The following is a 24379-nucleotide window of genomic DNA, read 5'->3' as shown; positions in this document are numbered from 1 at the left end:
GCTTTTAGTGTATTCATCTTAAATGGTTTCTTTAAAAAGTCAAGGCAAATCTGCTCATGTCCTTTGGGGCTTATACTTTGTGTTTTTCAAGGATAAAATCCCCAGAAAAGCCACCCATTAGTTTCCTATGTAAAAAAAAAAAAAAATGGCTGTAGAATGGATTGTTTGATGCTGCATATGGGTTTGAACTTTGAATGGTCCTTTAGTTAACTTTCAATGCTAACATCATGGATTATTTTTTATGTAACTATATTTAAGTTATTTAATCCTTGTAGTTAAAGATACCACTTTCCTTGCCAATTTGACTTTTGGAATGAAATAGAAAGGCCTCATAATCTTCCTATTCCTGAGTTCAACTAAGAATGCATGAGCTAGTTATTCTGTGTACTTTGTAAAGGCCTATCCCTACCAGAATCATAATTTAATTCTAATGAAGTAAAACTGACAATAGTATGCATATTATTTAATTTTTAAACCATTGTCATATTTTTACATTATCATATCTTTATACACACACACACACACACACACACACACACACACACACACATTTCTTTCTTTCTCCTCCCGCCCAACTCCCAGACATAGCCTCATTACAAAGACCTGGCTAGCCTCAGGTTTGTGGGAATCCTCCTGCCTCTTTCTTTCCTAGTGTCAGTGTGCACCACCACACCATGCTCATAACTGGTTATGGTAAAACAGTTGACTGTTAACGTGCCTGGATCTGTGATGTAATGGGATGAGGTTAGTTTCTGTGGTACCTGTTCTGCTCCAATTAATTACATAGTTTACCCAAAGCTTCCAATTCCTCCATCTGTCCATAATGCTATAGATTACATATGCAAATAGATATTTGCCATGATGGAACAGGTTGGACTTCTCATGTGATTCTAAATCGAAGCTCATGGGAACCACTTAGGTTTGGCAGGGAGCAGATTCACTGTGGTGGCATGAAAGTGGTTTTTTTTTTTTTTTTTTTTTTTTTTTTTTGCAGGTAAAGCTGTGCGGGTGCAGTGATATACTTTGGCTGTGCGTAAGATCGGGCTGTTGGTGCTAAAATTTAAAAGGTTCTGCCTGTGGATTGTAGGAAGACAAATGGTGCATCTCTGGAAGTGAGGGAAAATAGTACTGTAATTCAGTGTCACGGCGATAGAAATGGAAACCTTAACTAGTCATCTTTTATTTTCAGCTCAGACAAGGACCTATAAAATATAGCCCAGATGGGGAAGCCATGAGAGTAAAGATACAGAAATGACATTTGGCTGATGAATTTTCTCCTACCCTTTACTTCCCACTTTTATTTTTATACAAAATATTTTATGGTGAAAGTTGCTTGTTTATGTATCCAAGGGCACATCCATAGAATGAAAATGGTTTTTTGTTTGTTTATTGTTTTTGGTGTGTATAGTGTGTTGTGATATTCAGTTATTTCAGTAAACTTTTTTGTTTTTGGTAAACTTTGGTTTCATTCTCCTCTGCTAATTACTCTTTTTGTTTTCTCTTTGTTGTTAAACTCCAATCTAGCATAAATTGGGATGTGCTTTGGATGGTGTACCTCATTTCATTTTTACTTCTGAATATATCCTGATTTGTTGTGGTGGCTACGAGTTTCTTCTTATGTTGTTGATTGTTTTGATTTAGAGAGAGGGTCTTAGTCTATCACCCTGGCTGGTCTGGAACTCACTGTGTAGACAAGGCTGGCCTGAAACTCACTGGGTAGACAAGATTGGCCTAAAACCCAGGGAGATTATCCTGTCCATGCCTCAAAAGTGCAGAGATTAAAGGCTGGCTTTTTAAGTTCCTTTGTTTTCTGAGTGCATCTTTTGAAGGCATTTGGAATACATTGTTCTGCTTTGCCTGCCTGTTTGCCTACTGAAGTTAGAAAAGCCTCTGGAGAGATCAGAGCGGCAATACAGTTTGTTCAGTGGTCTCTAATCAGACAGTGTCACCCTCCTTATGCCTTGGATTGAACTGAGAAAAGAACCCAGGAAGAAGATGCAATGATCGTGGCTTTGTAGAAGTGATGTTTGTGATGCAGTGAGAGTGGTTCCTCAACCTTTCCAGCCTTATTGCCTCCTACATACTCTTCTCCTCACCTGCTTGGTCTTCAGATACTTCTTAGGATGAATCAGTTCTCAGAGAAGGTCCGGAAGTGAAAGAAAAGAAAGCGCTGGTATCTTGTAATTTGTATATAATTTCTTTCACTTCTCCCAGGGGTCCCATGAAGTAAGCATGAGCAATTGAATGGGAGTCAGTTATTCAGTGTTCAGGCTCTGGGATTTCAAGCTGCTGGGCATTTGTGTGTGTGTGTGTGTGTGTGTGTGTGTGTGTGTGTGTGTGTGTGTGTGTGTAAGCCTGATAGATATACACAATTACCTTTGTTATATTCAGGGTCTGATACAAAACCCTTGGCAGAAAACAGTAGATACCATTTCCTTAAAAATGTGTTTGTGATAAGGAAACTGACTATGCAGAAAACCCAAAGACTTGAATTTTCGTGGATATTACTCATTTTTAGTTTATGTCCTGGGGTTGTTTTCAGAGACAGAAAGCTCATCTAGAACACTGTTCATCACATTGTGATTAAGAAATCATTTGTTTTTAACCTATATTAACTTGAGCTGATATCTATTAAAATTTAAAAATCCATGGGGCAGTTTTGAAAAGTGCAAGATTTTAGGAAGACAGAATTAAACTAATAACTAATCATTATTATTATATACTTGAAACATATGAACATAAGCTGTAAAAGTGATTAGTGGTTAAATTTTCATTTAGGTTTTCTCAACCCTTTGTTGATACTGTCAAGGATAGCCAAGTCTCTGGCTAATCACAAGCCCAGAAATGCCCTGGCGTGCATGTTTCTTATCATGTAAAATCTCCCGAAATACTTTTCTCTGGGCCTTTCCTTCCTACAGTCTACTTTGGAGGTAAAATCTATTAGGTTTCCCACCTCTGGCAGCCCTTCATTTTTATTGTTTCCTGGACTCTGCTGAGGGCTTTGAGTTTTATTGTTTTAATAAGTGTTGAATTGTTTATTAGACAAAATTAGGTGATTCTGTGCATAGCTTTTGCATTCCACAATAAATTCAAATCCTTATTATATTTTATTAGATAGATGAATGCATAGATCAACAGGTGATAGATGGATGCCTATGCAGTGCTCTGTATAAAGACAGAAAAAATATGCCAAAGCCCATACACTGGTTGCTACTCAGTGGCACATCCTATATTCATGCAATAGAGTGTTAATTTTATTGTTTCTGAAGCCCTAATTATCCCCTTCAGACTATTAAATATTGATGGGAAGTGTGATAGACTAGTCTTTCTAAGAAGAAGTGCGTCTTAAATACATTTAAAGGCAAATCACTGATTTTGAATGTTTTATGCATGGAGTCCTGAGGAGAGAAGGATGTAAAGACTGAAATGGGAAAAAGCTGAGATGAAGAATGGATGAGATGGCTTAATAGTTAAGAGCCCTTGCTGCATTTGCAAAGGACTTGTTTTCAGTTTATCATGCATATCCTGGCTCACAGCTGTGTGCAGCTCCAATTCCAGGAGATATGCCACTGTCTTCTGGTTTCTACAGTCCCAAGGCACACATGCATGTGATTAGAATACATACATGCAGTCAAACCTCATACACATAAACACATAATCCAAAAGTTAGTTCTTTTTTTTTTTTCCGAGACAGGGTTTCTCTGTGCAGCTTTGGTGCCTGTCCTGCATCTCGCTTTGTAGACCAGGCTGGCCTCGAGCTCACACAGATCTGCCTGGCTCTGCCTCTTAAGTGCTGGGATTATAGGCATGTGCCACCAATGCCCAGCCCTAAAAGTTAATCTTTAAAACATGGATTTGCATTTGACTATATGCCTTAAATACTTTCCATATTCAGTTGGCATATAATTAGCTTCCCAATTGCTCTCAATCAGCTTACAGTCAAGAAATGTAGCAGTATTTCCCTTTCCATGTGTTTGATCTATATACCGCTGTCAATTCAGGTATATACATCTCCTTTAGATACTAAACCAATGGCCAGGGATTGTTTAAAGTTCATTGCTTTCAGAGAGCCTCAGGGCCTTTTGTTGAGCTGTTTTTACACGTTGGATTCTTAGAAGGAAACTATGACAGAAGCCAGCAGGCAAACTGCCCGTCCATGCCTGAGCCCCCTCCTCTCTTCTGTTCCTTCCTGCTAATCTTTGGTTGATAGAACACAACTCCAAACTGATCCTGGGTCTGCAGCACCGACAGTGGATGATGGAGGCTGCTGACAGTTGCTTGGACCATTGGCATGGTCCGTCTTTCTATGTTGTTCATCCTTACACATTGAGAAAACACAACATTCACTTTTGAGGGCAGCCGAGATGGCTCAGTGGGTAAAGGTTGTTGTGCCAAGCCTGACACCATGAGTTTCGTTCTCTTTTATTATTGAAAACATATTTTTTTTCTCACATAATGTATTCTGACTACAGTTTCCCTTCCTTCTACTCCTTCCCAACTTCCCTCCCAGCTGGACCAATCCCCTTCCTGTCTCTCATTGGAGAACAAACAGGCTTCTAAGGAATAATAAAATATAATAAGAAAAGAAAAACTAACACATTGAAATTGGACAAAAACAAACAAACAAACAACAAACAAACAGAAGAGCCCAAGGGAAGGCACAAGAACGAGACTCATTCATTTGAACACTCAGGAATCCCATACTAACCCAGAAGCCGTATTATTTATGCTAAAGACCCGTGAGGTAAAAAGAGAGAAGAAAAAAATATAAATAAAATAAAATAAAGTAAAAATAAAAATGGTAAGACAAAATTTAAGGGGAAAAAAAGAAAAAAAGAAAAGGCCTAACCAGGTCTTGTGAGACAAGGAACCTGCAAAGATGCCATCGAGTTCGTTTTCTGTTGGCATCGACTGCTGGGCTCGTTTGCTTCCCCAGTGAGACTCCCTGGGAGGAAACTAAATTTATGAGTTCCATTTTTAATGAAAGGGAAGTTCTGAAAATTCTGAACACACACACACACACACACACAAAGTGAATATATATATATATAATATTATATATATAGCTTTATAGTATAACACAGAGTGAATATATACACATAATATTAAATATATAACATAATACACATTTACTTACCTATTTGCTTATTCATTTACTTTCCTTTTTTTTTTTTTTTAGCAGAACACACAAATTTATTTATTTATTTATCTCCCCCCCCCCCCCCACTTCATTTTTCAATACAGGGTTTCTCTGTGTGTAGCCCTGGCTGTCCTAGAACTTACCACACTGGCCTCGTCGAACTCACGGAGTTCCCCTTGTTTTTGCCTCCTGAGTGCTGGGATGAAAGGCATGTGCCACCACTACCCAACATAACAATCTTTTTTTTTTTTTTTTTTTTTTTTTTTTTTTTTTAAAGGAAATGTGCTTGAAAAGAAATTAGATTCTAAGATTTCTAGTTTTCACTTAAGATACACTGTAGAAGATCTTTTGGGACCTATCAGCAGAAATTGATGCCTTACAGTGTTATTTAACTATTCAAGGGAAGTAATTATGTTTTCATGATTTCTAAATTAGCGTGGTAAAATTATCTCTAGGTTTCTCAAGGGAACATCAGTTTATTATGTCAACAAAATTTTATGCTAGGTAAAGGGAGCTGAGCACCCCATCCTGTTTTTCCCTAGAAGGCAAAGCAGTTAGTGGTTTCTTTCTTGCACGCACTGAAACTGATTCCATCTGTGACTGTCAACAGGATTCTTGTGGTTCCGCGGTGATGTGCAGAGCAGAACCCATCACTGCCCCAGTGACCTCGTGTTTTAGTAAAGGAGATGAACACCAAAAGTTTTACTTTCATGTGGATTGGGAGTGTGACTCGGTGGGTAAGAGCACTTGGTGAACAAGTCAGGACCTGAGTTTGAATCTCTAGCACCCTTACAGCTTGGCCACACACATGCACATAACTTCAGGGCTCTGTGGGGTGGAGACAGGAGGATTGCTAGGGTTTGCTGAGAACCAGCTATCTTTGCCTAAGTGAATTTTACAATAATCTCACCTTGGTCCTAACCTCCCATGTGCACCTTGTATCTACCATGCTGCTGCTTCTACTCTAGTAGTCATAGGTAGATATCTCAGCCTTCAAACTAGCTATCTGTCTTTTATCAATTCATCAACTTATATTAAAGTTTGAGTTTATTGTGATTTCCTTATGCATCTCACATTTTAAATAAATTCTTTGTTTTTTTTTTTTGACTGTAGCCGCTTTTTGGGAGTCTTAAATCCACACAAATGATGCTAACAGTTATATCACATGATATATTTTAATTGATAGGTATTCACAGTCATCAGTTTCAGCTAACGCTATAATCACACTAGAAATCTCGTGTGCTGCATTCTTTTCTTTAGCTTTTTTCTCATTCTCTTCTTTTCTCCATCGTTTCATGCATTCTAAACTTCCACCCCTCTTCCTTTTGTAAAAACTGAGAAAATTAAGGTCGTATTATAGATTCGCCTTTACCCACAAATCCTAAAGTATCTCTCAAATTAAAGTGTAGACCCCATCCGATGTTATGCCATTATCCATCTTCACCGTGTTATCCTTATTTCTTATCAAGATGAATCATCTCCATTGACATATAACGGTGTTCAATTATTTCTCATCTTGAAATAAACCAAACCTTTCTGTTGATTCCATATGTTCTTAGACCCTTCCTCAGATTCCTGCCTGGAATACTCAGGCTTCCTGTAGAACAGTGGTTCTCAATCTTCCTAATGCTGTGACCCTTTAATACAGTTCCTTATCTTGTAGTGACCCGGAGTCATAGAATTATTTTCATTGCTACTTCATAGCAGTAATTTTGCTACTGTTATGAATCCTAATGTAAATATCTCATAGACAGATGGTCATTGGATTTGCAAGGAGGTCAAGACCTATAGGTTGAGAACTCTTGCTGTAGAAGGTCATAAACCTTCTCCCCCACTGCTTTTGTGGTCATGGCTCAGCACGGATTCAGTTCTACCACCTACAGAGTTAGGTCCTTGTTTTGACCCTCTGGCCGCAGGGGCACAAACAACAGAGTGCTTTCAATCCTCCTTTACCTAGTGCTTGAACAATATTGGTTCTTTCGGACACTGAGCTCTCCTTCTCCCCAAGCCAGGGTTTCCTTTTACATCTTTACATATTTACAGCTCTTCCCAATCTCTGACCTTCTCACACCCTCTCCTCAATCCCATCAAGCTAGAAAGTACAGGAGGAGAGGGAAGAAGTTCTTGCCCGAAGGCCTTGAGGGGTGATAATGTTCACATTCACATGAATAATCCCAGTACTGGGAATTTGAAACAGAATGATTGTAAGTCCGAGGCCATTCTGGGCCATGTAGCTACTTTGAGCTGAGTCTAGGCTACCTGGTAAGACTATGTATTTCTCAAAAAGAAAACAATCACAATATAAATATTTGTGTATTGAAGCTCACATAAGAAAGAGAAGTCAGCACTATGATAATAATTTAAATTGTTTATAAAAATGGTATAAGACACACACACACACACACACAGAGATGATTCACCTTTTAAGGTCTTATTTGTGATGAGAGGTACAGGAAATATGTACTCTGCTGAAAAGTTCTGTCATTAGAGCTGCAATCTTAGTGACATTTGTATGGATTACAGGTGACTGCCTTAGTCATTATTGAAGTCTGCTCTTTTATAAATGAAGAGAAACATCTAATTCCTATTAATTTTTTTATGTTAAACTGGGAGGTGGGGGCACACGCCTTTAATCCCAGCACTTGGGAGGCAGAGCCAGGTGGATTTGTGTGAGTTCGAGGCCAGTGTGGGCTACAGAATGAGTTCCAGGACAGGCACAAAGCTACACAGAGAAACAGAACAACCCTGTCTCGAAAAACAAAAAACAAAACAAAACAAAAACAAAAAAATTATTATTATTATTCAGTGAGCGTAGTTTACAGTTTGAAAGTTGAAATCACAAAACCACAGATTTAAGAAGGTTTATGGGAATGAAATAGCAGATTATTTTATATTCTTTGGAAATTGGCTGTGCATTTCATATTTTGTAGAGAGGGAGACAGGAATAGGAGAAACTTTGATTTTCATGCATTTTTCTTTAATGGATGCTCTCCCCCGTGAAGAACGTGATGGCGCTTTTCATACAGGAGTCTCTGTGGGCCAGGGTCTGTGCTGTTTCATATTCATTATCTGAGTTAATCCTTCCCAGAGCTATGAGGTGGATATTAATAGTTCCTCTTTGAGGAGAGGAAACTGAAGTTTAAATTTTATTGGAGCTAAAGCTATACAAGTTAATTTATATAAGTTTTTTTATCTGATTTGAAATGATAATTAAAGAATATTGAACTCAATACATATCTGACTTGGGAGTTTTTAAGCACTAGGATACAGTGAAAGAAAATTAAGAGCGAATGTTTTTCTCATTTCTCTAGTACCCATAGTGCCTTGCATGGCATCTTCCACTTCGTTTCGTAGTTTTACTTAGGTCATTGATTATGGGCAGGGATTTTGTTTCATAAGCAAGATCAGAGGTGTCTGGGTGAAGCTACATCATCCCATATTCAAGTCATTTCTTGAGTGACACAGGACAGCAGACCAACAGCGAGAGGCAAGCTTGGTTCAGCGCTCATGATGTTTCCTCCTCTGAGTTCGTTCCATTTGCCAGAGGACGGAATTGCCCTCATTCTGCAGGGAATACCACTTTTTGCTCTTCCACTTTAATTCAACTTCATTTATTGAGTTAATAATCCAGGAATGTTGCTGGATTCGCAGAAATTTGATTAGAAACAGCACCTTCAGTGTCTCAGGTAATGGAGTGGGGTAGACACAGCGCATAAGGCAGAGCCCTTGCACCCTGTTCCCAGGGTGCCTCCTCCGCGGACGGGTTAAAATTGCCATCTGCTCCGGCTTCTAGTGCTCTCTCCTTCCCGGAAGCCCAGGTCAACCACTTGACACCCCGCATCAGCTCTGACCCGAAGATTAGCCTCAGCAAGCTGCGTAATTAAACTGCTGGGATTCGTTTCCCCTGACTGGACAGAAGAGCCTCGCAAGGTGACGACGGCCCTGTGAGGTGATAGCGCTGAGTCCGACTTCAGCAGTAAAGGAACCCGAGCTCAGAAATTTCTCCAAGCTTCCGTTAATGAGGCAAAGACAGCACTTAGCCGAGAAAATGAGGTCGCGCGAGAGAAAACTTACCCTTTCCCCCGCTTTAATGAAGAGCCAATCATGTTGCCTCCTTTTGAATCCAAGCCTAAATTTATTGTCCTGAATAAACCCTCAATTTAAATGAACAAATAAGTTTTCCTCAAGGGTGCAGTAATCTTGTTTAAAGTCACATTTATGGGGAACGAGGGAAGTTAGAGAATTCTAAAGCAACACTAAGATATGTCAGGAAGTTAAAATACTTGAATTGGTTCCTACCAGAACAAACTGAAATAGCCACAGTGATTAGCTGTTCAGGGACATGTGCTTTATTTATTAAAATGTGTTTTCAAAGATCAGTATTATTACCTTTTCCTTGGATACTTCCTTTCTTTGAAACATTAGTCAAGCAAATGAAACTTATTCTCCCAGGGTCTGTTTCCACAGCCATCACATATAGATAGTCACACCAGTAGCACTTTCTATACATCACTATGTAAACTTGATCATAAATGCTATATGACACACTCATATTATCTATATTCTGGGTCTGAGAGTCTCTAATTTTTGTGATTTCCTGAAGAGCTGAAAACTAGGAGAGCTCGGGATCTAGTGTAGGCTTTTCATCCTGAAGAAAGCGTCCTCTCCCATTAGTGCCTCAGCTAAACGTTATTTAAGTTTTTATATTCTCTTCCCTAGTGTGCACCAAGCCCTTGTTCAGGTCTCTAGCAAATAGTGTGGTGGTTGCCCTCCTGCTTCACATTGAAGGAAGACTCGTGTGCATGTGAGGACTCCTTCCCCCTTAATCCCCATGTGTCTCTTCATGAATCAGCCATCTTTCCTGAAGCATTTTTCTTTTCTCCTCTAAAACCACTTTCTCTTTTCAATTGCATTTGCGTCGGTAAAATCTGTGGACACCAAGGACAAAGTGGGAATAGAAAAGAGTGATCAGAAGAGCTTGTGATGGGAGTGGATGCAATAAAGGGGAACCATATGTCTCCACCTATTTTTTCTCTGTTTTTATTGGCTTTCGGCAGATGTAGTCATATGGTGGAAGAATGGGAAGGGTCTAATGTTAAAAACTCTTTGACATTTTGCCCCATAATATCTCACCAGTGTGCTAATTCAAGAGACCCTGATCTTACAGTTTAAGTATATTTAGAAATTTAGACTTTCAACCCAAACTAAAGCCTAAATTCTATTTAAGTGACATCCTCTGGACCTGTTGGCTTCTTCACATCAGGACATTGTTTGATGACTGTAACTGCCATCCACTGAAGGCTGGGTGGCCTGGTACATTCTTGCCTCATTGGTCTCTGCCTGTTCTTTTTTTTTTTTTTTTTTTTTTTTTTTTTTTTAAAGATTTATTTATTTATTATGTACACAGAAGAGGATGCCAGATCTCATTACAGATGGTTGTGAGCCACCATATGGGTGCTGGGAATTGAACTCAGGACCTCTGGAAGAGCAGTCAGTGCTCTTAACCTCTGAGCCATCTCTCCAGCCCCTCTACCTGTTCTTAACTCTTTTTCAAAATGAAGCTGTGAGCCGGGCGGTGGTGGTGCACGCCTTTAGTTCTAGCACTTGGGAGGCAGAGGCAGGCGGAACTTTGTGAGTTCGAGGCCAGCCTGGTCTACAGAGAGAGATCCAGGAAAGGCGCAAAGCTACACAGAGAAACCCTGTCTCAAAAAAAAAAAAAAAAAAAAAAAAAAAAAAAAAATGAAGCTGTGGAAAATTATGCAGCTACCCTGTGTGTTTGTAGAAGTAATAACTTTTTGATTATTTTTGAGATAATAATACAATCACATCATCTCCCCTTCCTCTTTCTTCTTCTAAACCTTCTCATATGCCCTTTCTTTTCAAATTTTGCTTTCTTTGCTCAAACTTTGCTCTCTTTCAAATTCACGGCCTCTCTTTTCATTAACTGTTTTCATGTGGATATATGAATATGTATATACATATATTCCTGAATATAACCTATTCAGACTGTATAGTGCTACTTGTAGGTATGATTCAGACATGACTAATTGGTATTGGAAACCAATTTGTGTGCTCTTCCCTGGGGAGGACTATTTCTCCTGCCCTCAGCAGTTCCTAGTTGCCTGTAGTTCTTTGTGTTGAGTTATGGCCTATTGGGCTTTCCTGCCTCCACACTGGCAGGTCTATTGTTGTTGTCCATGTTCAGCCCATCCCTAGGCAGTCTTTAGGGGTGCAGCTGCTGGCATTTCTAGGAGACACAGTCTCACAGCAAACTCCCTGATCCTATGGCTCTTACAATCTTTCTGTCCCCTCCCCAATATTTCTGGGCTCCAAAACATTAGCTCCTGTGCATTCTATCTATCTATCTATCTATCTATCTATCTATCTATCTATCTATCTATCTATCACCTATTTATCTATGTGTCTTTGTATGTGTGCATGTGTGTATCTTTGTATGTATGTATGTATCTGTCTATCTATCTATCTATCTATCTATCTATCTATCTATCTATCTATCTATACTATCTATGTGTGTATCCATGTATACATTCATCTATGTATCCATGTATCTCTCCATCTCTCTTTCTCTCTACTTATCATCTACCTGTCTGTCTATCTACCTACCTACCTACCTATCTTTGCAGAAGCAAGCAGGCACATGCATGGCTGTTTATGACACTGCCCTTTATAAAGTTAGTATTCAATAAATGCTATCACAGGTCTCATCAGAGATACTTCTCTTCCTCCCGTACAGTAAGACTGATCTGGCCAAGGTTACCCAAGAACTAACAATGACTAATACCAACTGTCAGTTCTAAGTTTCATTTTCCCTGGACTTTCTTCTGTATTAGCAGTTATTTCCTACAATCTTTTATTTTAAAACCCCAAATCTGCAATTTGCTATTTAGCTTTTGCACAACCTCTTCAAGCTCCGTGGTTTTCAATGTCTCCCTTCAGAGATGCACAATGTTTACATTACCAGAACCACAGCCTGGTTCTAGAATTCATGACAGTTTCCATTACAAGGGAGAAAACAGCTGGAGAGCAGCAGATGCTATTGGAAAACATCCTTGCTCTCAAGTCTGTTTCTATTGGATGCACAGATACCTGCCGTGTTCTGGCTATTGTAACTTACCTGACCTTTGCTGCTCTTGCTTTGCCGGTGCTGACCTGGTTGAACCCCTGGGTGCTTCTCTTTCTCCTTAGCCAGGACTTGGTCCTGCTTCATTGAATTGACTTCTGCTAGCCCCCTTGTCAGTCTTGGCTTCCATTCCAGCGGCTTTCTTCTCTTCCCTTATCTTACCCCGCCATCTTGCCGTCCATTTAACTTTTAAGAAGATAGCTCACTTCCTCCCTGTTCTGTTCCTTCCGTTTAGATTTACCCAGTCTTCCTCAGAGCTGTCCATTAGGTCTAAGCATTCCCCCAGGCAAGTGTCACAGGGAAATCAAACTTGAAATGGGAAGATGTGATCTGGTTCTTTAAGTTTGCATATTGGTCTTTATTACTGTTCTGACCAGGTTCCTGATTACATCCTTTAGCTGGTAGTTTGTACTAGGAATCATTGACGTCATCTGTATTTCTCCACACTTACCGGGTCAGCATCCTCTGCCTTGTCTGTTTCAATATAACTGTTGCTTTTTCCCCTTTGGAGTCTCATGTGAGTTCCGTCATAGCTACGAGAAAACTGCGTGTCTGCTCCTTCTGGATTATTTCTTACCTAATGGCCGTTTTTTGTTATTGTTGTTAGCTTCATTTTATATTACATAGTTACTTTAAACATAACTTCCCATCACATTACCTAAAGTGCTTTGCAGAGTACTCCACAGATAATCTATTTATTTCCTGGAATAAAAGAACCAAATAGAAAATTGAATTGCTGAATGCTAAATCTGTTTTCTCTTGGAAAACACATTAGTTTAAAAGAAAATACTTCATGTAGTTTTGTTATATACATATGTAGACATATGTGTAGACATATACATAGACATATCAATAAAACTCTATGATAGAACCCTGTATTTGGACATAGCCTCTATTTTTTACTGAGGTTCCATCATTTGGGACTGTTGAAAGGTAAGTTCCTTCCGCTCCTTTTACTCCTTAGTACGTGCTTAAGCATATTGGAACAGTGCTAACTCAGTCTTTTAGCTACTCTCCAAACTTTACTTTGGTTACATGCAGAAGGTTTAAGAAATCAAAGTATATGCAGGATGGAGGTAGTATACTTCATTAATCCCAGCACTCAGGAGGCAGAGACAGGAGGTGCTCTCTGAGTTAGAGAGAGACCAGCCTCATCTACAGAGCTGATTCTAGGACAGCCAAGGCTACCCAGGGAAGCCCTGTCTCGAAAAACCAAAGGAGAATTAAAAAAAAGAAAGAAAGAGAAAATCAAAGTACATATGAGATCCAGTTGAAAGTTCCTGGTAGAAAAAAAAAATCAAATTTCCTTTTAGGGCATTATAGCTATCTTCTCCTGTGGACATTCTTTAAAAGTGACTGTTGTAAATGCTTTCCATTTCTTCCTGACAGGTAATATTTGAAGCTGAGGTCTCAGGAGGGAGAAACGGTTATATTGCCATTGACGACATCCAAGTCCTGAGTTATCCTTGCGGTAGGTTTGGATGAAGAGTTGTATTTTTCTGTGTCCTTTCAACATGTGTCTTGGATTGACGGTGACCGTTGATTGTTTATTGCCTGGTCATTGTCCATTTTGTTGTTGTTAATCCCCGGCTTCATGGAAGGAGCACTGAAACAGAATTTTCAAATCAAGTATTTTCCAGATTTGTAACTACGTGTATGAGATGATGATTCTTTCATTTGCTTTTAATTAGTGATAACAAAGTGTAAGTGCAAACACAATTACACTAGGCCTTTTTGAACCTTGGGAGTATCTTACCATTCTCTAGGAACACAGACAAGTAACAAATCCTAGCTCAATAACAGCGGAAATAAAAATCTGTCTAAGGTGTCTGACCTGCTAAGTTTATCCCTTGGGAAATGAAGAGAATGAATCTACTCAGCTTCTTCCAAACTTAGGTCTATTTTTTATTATCATCCTAAATACCGGAGTTCATCAGCATTAAATAAAATGTTAAAACAAATCTGGCTTTACGGACATAGATTTGTGAGGCCCTTGAATGAGTGCTGATTGTTTTGCAAACTTCATACTTCAATTTGTACTTAATCACATTCCCCAAAACAATTATTGCAAGCATTCAGTAGGGCCAGGAAGAAGTTCCAGACAGCAGCTCAGACTTTCTTCATGATAAGATTTCCCAGCAACAAAATATGACAGGTTCTGTGTAAGAGGACTTTTGTGCTCCATAGTCCTCCACAATGGGGCATCTTGATGAGGTCAACATGTCAGGAGCAAGGCTTGTGCCTCTGCTCAGTGATTATATCATGTTAACAGTGAGGACCATGGAGGTTGGCTCTTCTCCCCCTGATAATTATGTCTAGGCAGAGACCTGTGGCTTTGCATTTGTGGTGCTGCTGGACTAGAGTTCATTTTGGTCCACTTTGTTCTTGCTCAAGTGTTTTGTCTTTTGTTTTTTTTTTTTTTATTGTTCTTGTTTTTGTTTGTTTGTTTTCTTCCCCTTGAGATCCAGCTGAAGGAAGGTCCTAGAGAAAGAGGTTGCAAAGATCAAATTATTTATTCTGTGTGTTCTATGCTCAGAAAGGTAACAACACGATCCCACTCCAAGTTCAAGTTGGCTTTGTAAGCTCACTTACTGCACAGCGTAAGTGTACTGTATTTCTGTCAGCTCCTTCATGGCTCCATCTTGAATGTCAGATGGCAAAGGAAGAGTTTGGAGAATAAAGAAATTGATGTTTGCAGCGTGGTATGGTTCTGCAAGACACATATTATTATTATTGTTTACCTTCACCGGGGCTTAGCTTTGCCGCACACTTTTTCCTTCAACAGAACACATGGAGTGGGCTTCAGATTCAAAAGGAAGTAGTAGTATGTACTGATTGGACAGTCACATCACCCATGGGAATGCTCCATGACTACAGACATCACTTCTGTTGGTCTGAAGGTTCTTTTCCCTAACGTTCCCATGACTATAAGCAAGCAGGAAGGAGACATTCCATTTTTAATAAACAAAAATGTTCCTTTCTCTGATATACAGCTACTAAAGTTTGAAAACCCAAAAGAATGGTGATTCAGTTGGTTAAATTGTGGGTCAATAGTTAAGTGACCATGTAGCTGTCAGAATGGTAGAGATCTTGATCCATTCTGTTTTATTATTAGACTGATATCTACCCATTTAATCTTTTTGGCTTCCTTGAACATAACTTTTATTATCACTAACCCATGCTAGAGCAGCTGTTAGTAGTAAACATCTAGTTTTCACTCTGCACAGATCTATCTCTAGGTAAAACGAGTTGTTACGTATGACAAGTACTAGGAAGGGAGTGTAAGAGAGGAAACGGTGTGTCCTAGAGAAAAGGAAAGTCACGATTCTTCTGAATGTGAGGGCGAGTCAAATGTAGGCACAGTAAGGACAATGTTCTGTTGTGGAAGAGTAGCATGACATGTTATTTTTTTGTGAATAAAACACGTATTTCTCCTCCTATTTTTACAGACAAATCTCCTCATTTCCTCCGTCTGGGTGATGTGGAGGTCAACGCAGGGCAGAATGCTACGTTTCAGTGCATTGCTACAGGGAGAGACGCTGTGCATAACAAATTATGGCTGCAGGTAAGACCCCATTAGCGACTGCGCTAACGGGTTCACTTGGGTAAAAAACATCATTGTGCTGTTTATGGTTGTCATACACACTCTCCCTCTCCTCTCTGCCCCCTGTGCTTGTGGAAAGGCAATTTGTATGAATCCGATGTATTTGGCTATCTAGAGATTCATAACACACACTTCGCTTTTAAATAATCTGACAAAAAAAATGTCAAGGTGTATCATTAATTGATACTGGTATTGGCGTCTAGTAACAGCTCATGATTCTTAGGCTTCTCTAGATACACGGGAAAAAGAAGTCAAACTAAGTTTTTATAATAAATATTTTGAAAAGCAAACTAAGAAAATAGTGGTCTGATAGGGATTGCCAGACACTCAGTTTAAGAAACTATTCTGAGCATTTCAAGAGGGCCCATGGATGGGAAACAGTGTAAGTGGTTTTTTTCTTTTTCTTTCTCTTTTTCACAAGTGTGTGTTTGAGAGTTCATTGTAGATCTGACATTTGGACATCTGCCTTGTACATGTGAACCCCTGAATAAATCCTTATTGACTGGATTGTGATTTGACATACATGTCGGGGAGATGCACATGTCCTGAAGCTTCAGAAGAATTGGCGAAAGATCCATAGAGCATGGAATTGTTTTGCCTTCAGAGAAAGGATTGAAAGTCTTGCTGTCACTATTAGGTGCTGGGAGGGGGCACAGTGGGCCATGTGTGACAGAGGCAGTCCTAAAACAGGGTGACTAGAGCTAGGAAAGATGCCCATTTAGCTGATTTTTGTTTTGTTTTGTTTTGGTTTGGTTTGGTTTTTTGAGACAGGGTTTCTCTGTGTAGCTTTGTGCCTTTCCTGGAACTCGCTTTGTAGACCAGGCTGGCCCTGAACTCACAGAGATCCGCCTGCCTCTGCCTCCCGAGTGCTGGGATTAAAGGCGTGCACCACAAAAGGCCGGGGCAGTGGTAGCAGTGGTAGCCCATGCCTTTTTTTTTTTTTTTTTAATTTTCTGGAGCTGAGGACTGAACCCAGGGCTTTGTGCTTACTAGGCAAGCACTCTACCACTGAGCTAAGTCCTCCAACCCTTAGCTGAGTTTTAATAATATCTTTATCATCTGGACTTCACCACCCCCTCGTGTGTGTGTGTGTGTGTGTGTGTGTGTGTGTGTGTGTGTGTGTGTGTTGAAGTAGGTGTGTGTAGATGCAGAAGCCCTTGTGTGTACTTGTGTTCGGAAGGTAGACGTAGACATTGGGTGTCTTCTTTAATAGCTCTCCGCATTATTTGGAGACAAGGTCTCTCACTGGTCCTGCACTTTTCACATTAGGCTGAACTGACTGGCTGGTGAGCCCAGGGGTCCACCTGCCTTGTCCTCTCCAATGTTAGCCCTCGAGACAGGTGCTTCCACAGCTCCCATGATGTTGGTGCAGGTGTTCCACACGTAGTTCCCAGGCCCGTGAGGCAAGTGCATTCCCAACCCCTGATCTGTTGATAGTCTGCTTCTATCTACATCACAGTAAGGAAAGGGATTGGATTTGTTTAGCATTTTAAATTCCTGGGAATGCCAGTGGATTTCTTAAAGACAAAATATCAAAAGTTAAATTCGTTTCTTGGGCACAGTTAATGGGGACTTAGTTTGCTATATCCTTCAGAGTCATGAAATTAGTGTTAGGGATACTTAACTAGCATCCAGGTATTTAGGGATGATGGTTATAGTGCATCATCATTAAAAGCAAATATAGTATAATAGGATTATGCAAGGTGTTTAGGTGTCACCTGATTCCTGTATCAATCCAATTAGATGTGACCACAGATGTACATCATATTATGTCAATCCACTTATCACTACTTTTGTAATTTATTTGATTTGTAGTCATTATAATACCCTCTTTTGGGCCCAAAAAGAAAAGGATAAAAGACTCCCTTCTTTTCTCTCAGGATGCTAATTCTTCCTATCTATAGATATTGGGAACTAGGATACTTTATCCCAGGGAGCATACAGTCTGTCTTATGGACTAAATGCTGAAGCCATTTTCTCTTATCTCTCAGTCTGCCAAAGTAAGTGGTTTAAGAATGAATTTCAGACTTATTTTCTAATCATTCTGCATCATTCTTATTTTTTCCATTACAATGGGAACATTGGTTGATATTTGGTATTAGCTGCAAGTCCAATAGTCTGTTCTTGGGAACCAGAAATGGTTCTGCAGTCTGCCACTGGTTTTATGCTCCAGGATTTAATGTGACATGGAAATAAAAAGGGTTTTGTATCCACAGACACCAGCTGCCTTGTGGCAACAAAGGCTTTCTGGACCGGGCTGGTCCGAATGGGCTGCAGTCAAAATATTGCCCATTTTTGTTGTTTCCTATTCTGTGGACTGGCTCATTTCATTATGGTTTCTTGAAATTTTCCTCCTGTCATTTTTCAAGCAATAATGATAGAAAAATGCTCTTCAGAAGTTTTTCTGTGTTTTATTTACTCATCCCCTCTTCAGACTCTGCATTGGTCACGGAAGGTGATTTTGTGTCTTTATTTCCAACTTTGACGCTGGCATTGTGTGGTTCTCCAACCAAGCACAAGTTCACCTTACTTATTAAAAAGCTGTTCTGCATTTTTCAATAACACCACACAAACCTCCTTAATGTCATTCTCTCAAATTATTCTTTATACCCAAGAAGATACTAGAATATAGCATTTACATAGTTTAGTGATGCTTTCATAGAAAACATTTTTAATGAAATAACTATTGTATGGGTGTTTTGCCTTTGTAATTTTCTTAGACAGGGTCTCATTATATCTTCTTGCCTGGCTTGGAACTCACTATATAGACATGCTAGCTTGAACTCACATAAATTTGCCTTCCTCTGCTTCCTGAGTGCTGGGATTGAAGGTGTACACCACTAGTTAGGCTTGTTTTGACTTTGTGTATTTCTGTGGACCACATGCATGCTGGGTTCCAAAAGAGGCCAGAAGAGGGCATTGCATTCTCTGGTACTGATGTTACAGATAGCTGTTAGCTGCTCTGTGGGTGCTGGAAATTGAACCCAGATTCTCTGGAAGAGCAACAAATGTTCTTAACCACTGAACCATCCTAACAACCCCTTTAATAAAACATTTTTGTAGTAGTAATATGTAGAAATTAACCACTTAAGACTGACTGGTCCATATCTGTCTGCCTGCCTGCCTGCCTGCCTAGTTGCCTACCTACCTACCTATCTATCTATCTATTATCTATCTATCTATCTATCTATCTATCTATCTATCTATCTGTCTGTCTGTCTATATATATATGTATATGAGTCTATCAAAATTGGTTATTACTTCAAAAACTTTATATATATATATATATATATATATATATATAATTGGCTATTACTTCAAAAACTATTCATCTTTTGTCAAAAGTAGTAAAAACACAAGTAAACAGGAAGAACTGTCACTCCATGGTGAAGCCATACAGACTTAGTCATATGAACAGATGCTACTTTGATTTAGGGAAGAGAATAACATGTGATGGTACAGAAGACCAGGGCTGAATTCTCACCTCATTTCTATCCCTTCTAACCTAGTTAATTGTGATGGGCCTTTATTTCCTTATCTCTTAAAGGAGATGTTTGGTAGAGACTAAAATTCTTTCCAGCTATGAAACATTAAATGAGGTCTTTCTATTATTTGTGGTGATCTGAAATGTGGCCTTGATAACCTCCTTTTGTTTGATGGAATAATGTAAAAATTTTATACTGTTAGTTTTATGTGAAAAGAGATGGTCTCTTCAGTTAACTTTCATTGTATGAGCACATGCTGAAAGTGTCTGCCCAGAGTCCCCAGAATGAATGTACTTGAAGCAGCTCAGTGAAAGGTTGGCAGATTCTCTCAGAGAGGTAGTCAAGGTGTGCCCTCCTGTGGAGTAGGTGGAATAGCAAGTGGTGGCCACCCTCCTAGGTCCTGCACATGCTTCAGATTACATTGTGTTGCTTCAAGTAGCAAAATGTCTCATTATGGACTCCAGTATCAAAAGCTACGGCAGCTTCCTCTATTCAATTGTAAAAGAAAAGCTACATTACACCTCTCCCTGAAAGAATTTAACGTGATTCCCCATCATAGTTTTCCTTTCTGGAATTCAAAAATGCGAGTACATCTGAGGCATACAGTCTTCCTCTACTTGTATTTCTAAGTTGTGATATTTATTTCTCAAATTTTTATGATCTGCCGTAGCATGTCTGTTAGGTAAGTTGAGAGGTGAAGGGGAGAGAAAGCGTTAAGAGATTCTAAACAAACTCAAGACACCTCTCAGTTTCTATTATGGTGGTTGTAGGAGCTTAGGTGAGTATGAATCTATGGAGTTCTCTAACTGGTGCTTGAAGATGGTTCTTCATGCTAGGTATATAGAAAACTATTACAAAAGGTACAGCTCAAAGTGACCTCTTTGTCCACATGGAATAACCTCACTGCCCATAATGCAGCATGCTGGAGCATTTTTTGAAATGGTTGGCAGCCTACGGACTAGCACTCTAGTGAAATTATGAGGTTTTCTGGCGGACAGTTTTGAGAATGTGTGTTATGTATATTGTCATATGGTGTAAAATATATTTTAAGACGTAGTCAGGGAGTCTGAGGATAAAGCCTTCAGTCCTGTGAAAAGCACCTTCCTCTCCTTTCACAGAGCCCAGTGAAGTCATGTGTATTCTAGGCTTAAATGCTTAACAGTTTGCCAAGTTAATGATATCAACTTTTTAATATGTAAACATGGTTTTCATTTCATTACAATTTTCAAGCTCTTAGTTGTATTTCTAAAGAACTCTAATTCTAGAAAATTGGTAGTCCATATTTTAAGGCTTATGGTAAAACTCAGGTTACAAGAATTAAGAACACCAGTAAAATTTTACATATATACTGAAATAATTTTAAGACATCTGCCTATATTCCTAAAACAAGAAAGATAATATTCATACAGGAAACTAGTACGAGGTTATATCTTTTATAGGTTAATGTTCTTCATGTTCCTTTTTTATGCTATTTTTTTTTTTATGTGAATAGCAGATGAAGTGCCTGAGGACTAATTGATAGGGCTGGGGCTTATATAGCTCAGTTGGTAGTCTGGTTGCCTAGAATGCATGCAGTGCTGCGTGTAATCCTCACTACTGCATAAGCCAGGCATGGTGACCCACACCTGCAGTCTCAGTACTCAGTAAGTGGAGGCAAAAGCATTAGAAGGTTGGAGTCCATCTAGGTAGGCTTGAGGCCAGCCTGGCATATGTGTCCCTTGTCTCCAAAAAGTTAGAGTGAACTTAGAAGCAAATGACCAACATGTTGCAGCAGCATCTTTATATATATTGACCCAAGAGATATTAAGACACGCCTATAACATGTTTATTCACAATAATTAATAACTTAAAAAATGTAAAGGATCCTTAACAGTAGAGTGTGTGAGCAGTTTGGATTCCCTTCAAGCAATAGGACACTGCTTTAGTGCTTAACAATAAAAAAGCGAATTACTAGCCAGGCGGTAGTGGCACACACCTTTAATCCCAGCACTCGGGAGGCAGAACCAGGTGGATCTCTATGAGTTCAAGGCCAGCCTGGTCTACAGAGCAAGATTCAGGACAGGCACCAAAACTACATGGAGAAACCCTGTCTCAAAAAACTAAAAAAAAAAAAAAAAAAAAAAAAAAGTGAATTACTGGTGCATATAACAGTGCACACATGTATCTTGGTACCATGTATTTTAAATAGGAGACAGATGAAAAATAATTCAGTACATGTTATCTCTCTTTCTTGTTCTTACAATGAAAGTTAATTTAAAAAACTTTTTTTTAAACATATAAAAGTAACTTTTAGACCACAGAAAATGAGAAATCCAAATTCTGGCTTTCTTTATAGTTTTTTTTATGCTTTATTTTATGTATAAGAGTATCTTTTCTGTATGTAGATATGTATACTATGTTTATACCTGGTGTCCATGGAGGTCCGAAGAGGGCATTGGGTCCCATAGAACTCTAGTAACAGATGATTGTGAGCTTCCTTCTCGGTGCTGAGAATCAAATTCAGATCTTGTGTAAGAGCACCGGTTTCCCTTAACTGCTGGGCCATTTCTCTAGCCCCAAATCCTGGTCTCATGTAGGAGAGGACTAGAGTGGGCCTGAGCTACTTTCTGGGGTACCATGGACATCACAGAACTTAGATGAAATGTTGGGTCAATGGCTATGCACCTGTAATCCAAATGTTGTACCTGTCTGATTCTCTGTGTACACATTTTAACTAAATGAAATAAAATGGGAAACAATGGACTAAACCACACTTGTTTCTCTAGTATCCCACTTACTGGCAGTACTAATCATTGTATAGGTAGCAATGGCCCACAGCATTATGGGTATCTTTGTAAGTCCTGTCAACCTAAAATGATTTGTTTAAGTTCCAAAGAAATTTGTAGTCATTAGTCTCACTAAAGTATAAAGTCAGGTTGCCTTTGGTCTTCTGAGAATACCTTATGATGCAGGGATGGAGGAGGGCTGAAATGGGTCATACCGTAATGAATAAATGAGTATTCTTTCACGAAGGTCCAGTGTAAGTGGACAGCTACATGGCAAATCAAATAGAGCCCATTGCCGGAACATCTGTTAGACCATATGCTTTGGCTTCAGGTTCTGTGTAAAACCTAAAATGCTAATGACTCCATCCATCATCACAGAGCTTGGCAGGCATGCATCACTGAATTGGGCAGAGAAATCCAACACTGGATTTATTGAATGGCACAAAAAAATGTGTGGGTAGGTTTGGTGGCACCATTTGTTTTGGTGAGTTGAAACGAGGCTGTACCGTGTGCTACTGGTAATCTTAGGCAGACTGCAGTCAGAGCCCTGGCAATTGGGCCAATCTGTCAGTAATCGCCCCTAGCACTGGCCTGGTGCCTGTTCAGCGGGCCTGCCAAGACTAGAGAGTCAGCCACCACTTTGCCCTTGGTGAGGCACATTGCCGCTAATGTCGTGGGATACAGTGAGTTTCTCAGCCAAAGGAAATGTCATTCCTTATGGAGCAACAGATAATTTAGGCAGTGGCTTGAGAGGGGTAATTGGAGAGTGAAATTAGTAAAATGAAATGCAAATTGCTCTGAAAAACAACTAGAGAGAGAGAGAGAGAGACTGACCTCTTCAAGTCCCAGCTGCTTCCAGCTGTGAGTCAATGAAAAGTGGTGGATCTGCAACTTCGGATCGTGCCATGTTGGATCTGTTTGCTCAGCTGCCCCAACTGCATCCCTCTACTGCACATGACTGTCTACGTGTGAATGAAACTTTGTAACATGGGTTTCAGAAAATTGAGGGGGTAAAGCGTGAAATCTTCCCCTGGCCAAATGTATCCCTGCCTTGTTTCAGATGCGGCTTGGCCTTCAGCAATCTCCACAGAGCCCACATCAAAGCATCATGGAGGCTCGTCTCCACTGTCCCAGGAAGTAGTATACCCCACCTCTAGAATTTTACTGTTCATGAGAGATACTACTCATTTAGAGAAAATACCTTGAGTTTTTGCATGAGGGAAGGAAAGTTTTCTGAGGAAATTAGTCTCTAACTTGATTGGATAGTTTATATTAGAAAATTCATCAAAAAGTGATGACGGGTATTTTTCAAAGCAAACCTGATTAGACACGTTAATTCATGTTCAGTTTGCATTGATGGCATAAAAAGTTGAAGAGAGAGAGAGAGAAATGTAATATATTGTAAACTGTCCAGATGTTTGAACTTTCAAATTTCTGAAATTTGTCCATAATTGGCTTTTGTAAGAGTCTTCAGTAGGTCTGAAATACTAGAATAACAAAGATAGCATTTAGTTATCATGGTAGGAGTTGAATGTGAAAAGTTGATGTCAGGGTGGCCAAAGGGACAACACACATGCTTCTGGAAGTTTGTGGAAGATGAAATGGGATTCATAAAAATCTCAGTTTTTAGGGGTTAATAGAAGCAAGATCCAGTTTCCTATTTATACATCCCTGAAGTACAATAATCTGGTCTTGAGTTTGAAAGCCATGTGTTCGGTCCTATAAGATGATTTGAATTCTGGGCCCTTTAATTGTGGGGCTGCTGAGACCTGACCAAGCTGCTGGAGAAGATATTAAAAGCATAGTTGGCGAGGGATCCCAGCACGGTCCAGGCTGCTCACTCTCCTGGAGGACATTTACACTTAAGGCTGCATTTTTAACTAGGGCCTTTTAGCCTCAAAGCATGAATTCAGAAGGAGAGAAGGATCACATAGCATCACTGATCATTTCAGTGAGGAAAATGTGCGGCAAAGACTGGCATGTTTGGTGAGACCATTACCCTTGGCTGAGACCAGGAAGATAGCACACACAAGAGCCATGGAAGTGAAGATGGGTGGGTGATGGCTGTTGCTGCAGGGTTAGAAGGCAGAAAGCAAACGTTTAGTTGTATGAAGCGGGGCAGCAGTATAAGAAAGACCTTATTGAAGGGTCACTGTGAGGAAAGGCGATAAATAAAATGAACGGCAAGGCTGGGCCATGAGCATGGACAGAATTGGAAGTAGCACCGGCTGCTGTTGGCAGTAC

General features: G+C 39.6%; 1 protein-coding gene across 17 annotated transcripts in view; it reads left to right on the top strand.

The window, feature by feature from the left end:
• The window catches only part of Ptprk (protein tyrosine phosphatase receptor type K), a 539557-nt gene that overhangs the window by 257741 nt on the left and 257437 nt on the right, over positions 1-24379 (top strand). For all 17 annotated transcript variants that reach the window (XM_028877352.2, XM_028877357.2, XM_028877354.2 and 14 more), the window contains exons 4-5: positions 13671-13752; positions 15731-15846. In XM_028877352.2, the coding sequence (XP_028733185.1) occupies positions 13671-13752; positions 15731-15846 (198 nt within the window). The remainder of the gene's footprint in view (positions 1-13670; positions 13753-15730; positions 15847-24379) is intronic.

Source organism: Peromyscus leucopus, chromosome 8a (genome assembly GCF_004664715.2).
Source record: "Peromyscus leucopus breed LL Stock chromosome 8a, UCI_PerLeu_2.1, whole genome shotgun sequence".
Taxonomy (NCBI): Eukaryota; Metazoa; Chordata; class Mammalia; order Rodentia; family Cricetidae; genus Peromyscus; species Peromyscus leucopus.
Note: the sequence above shows the minus strand (reverse complement) of the source record. Positions and strands in the feature narration are given on the sequence as shown.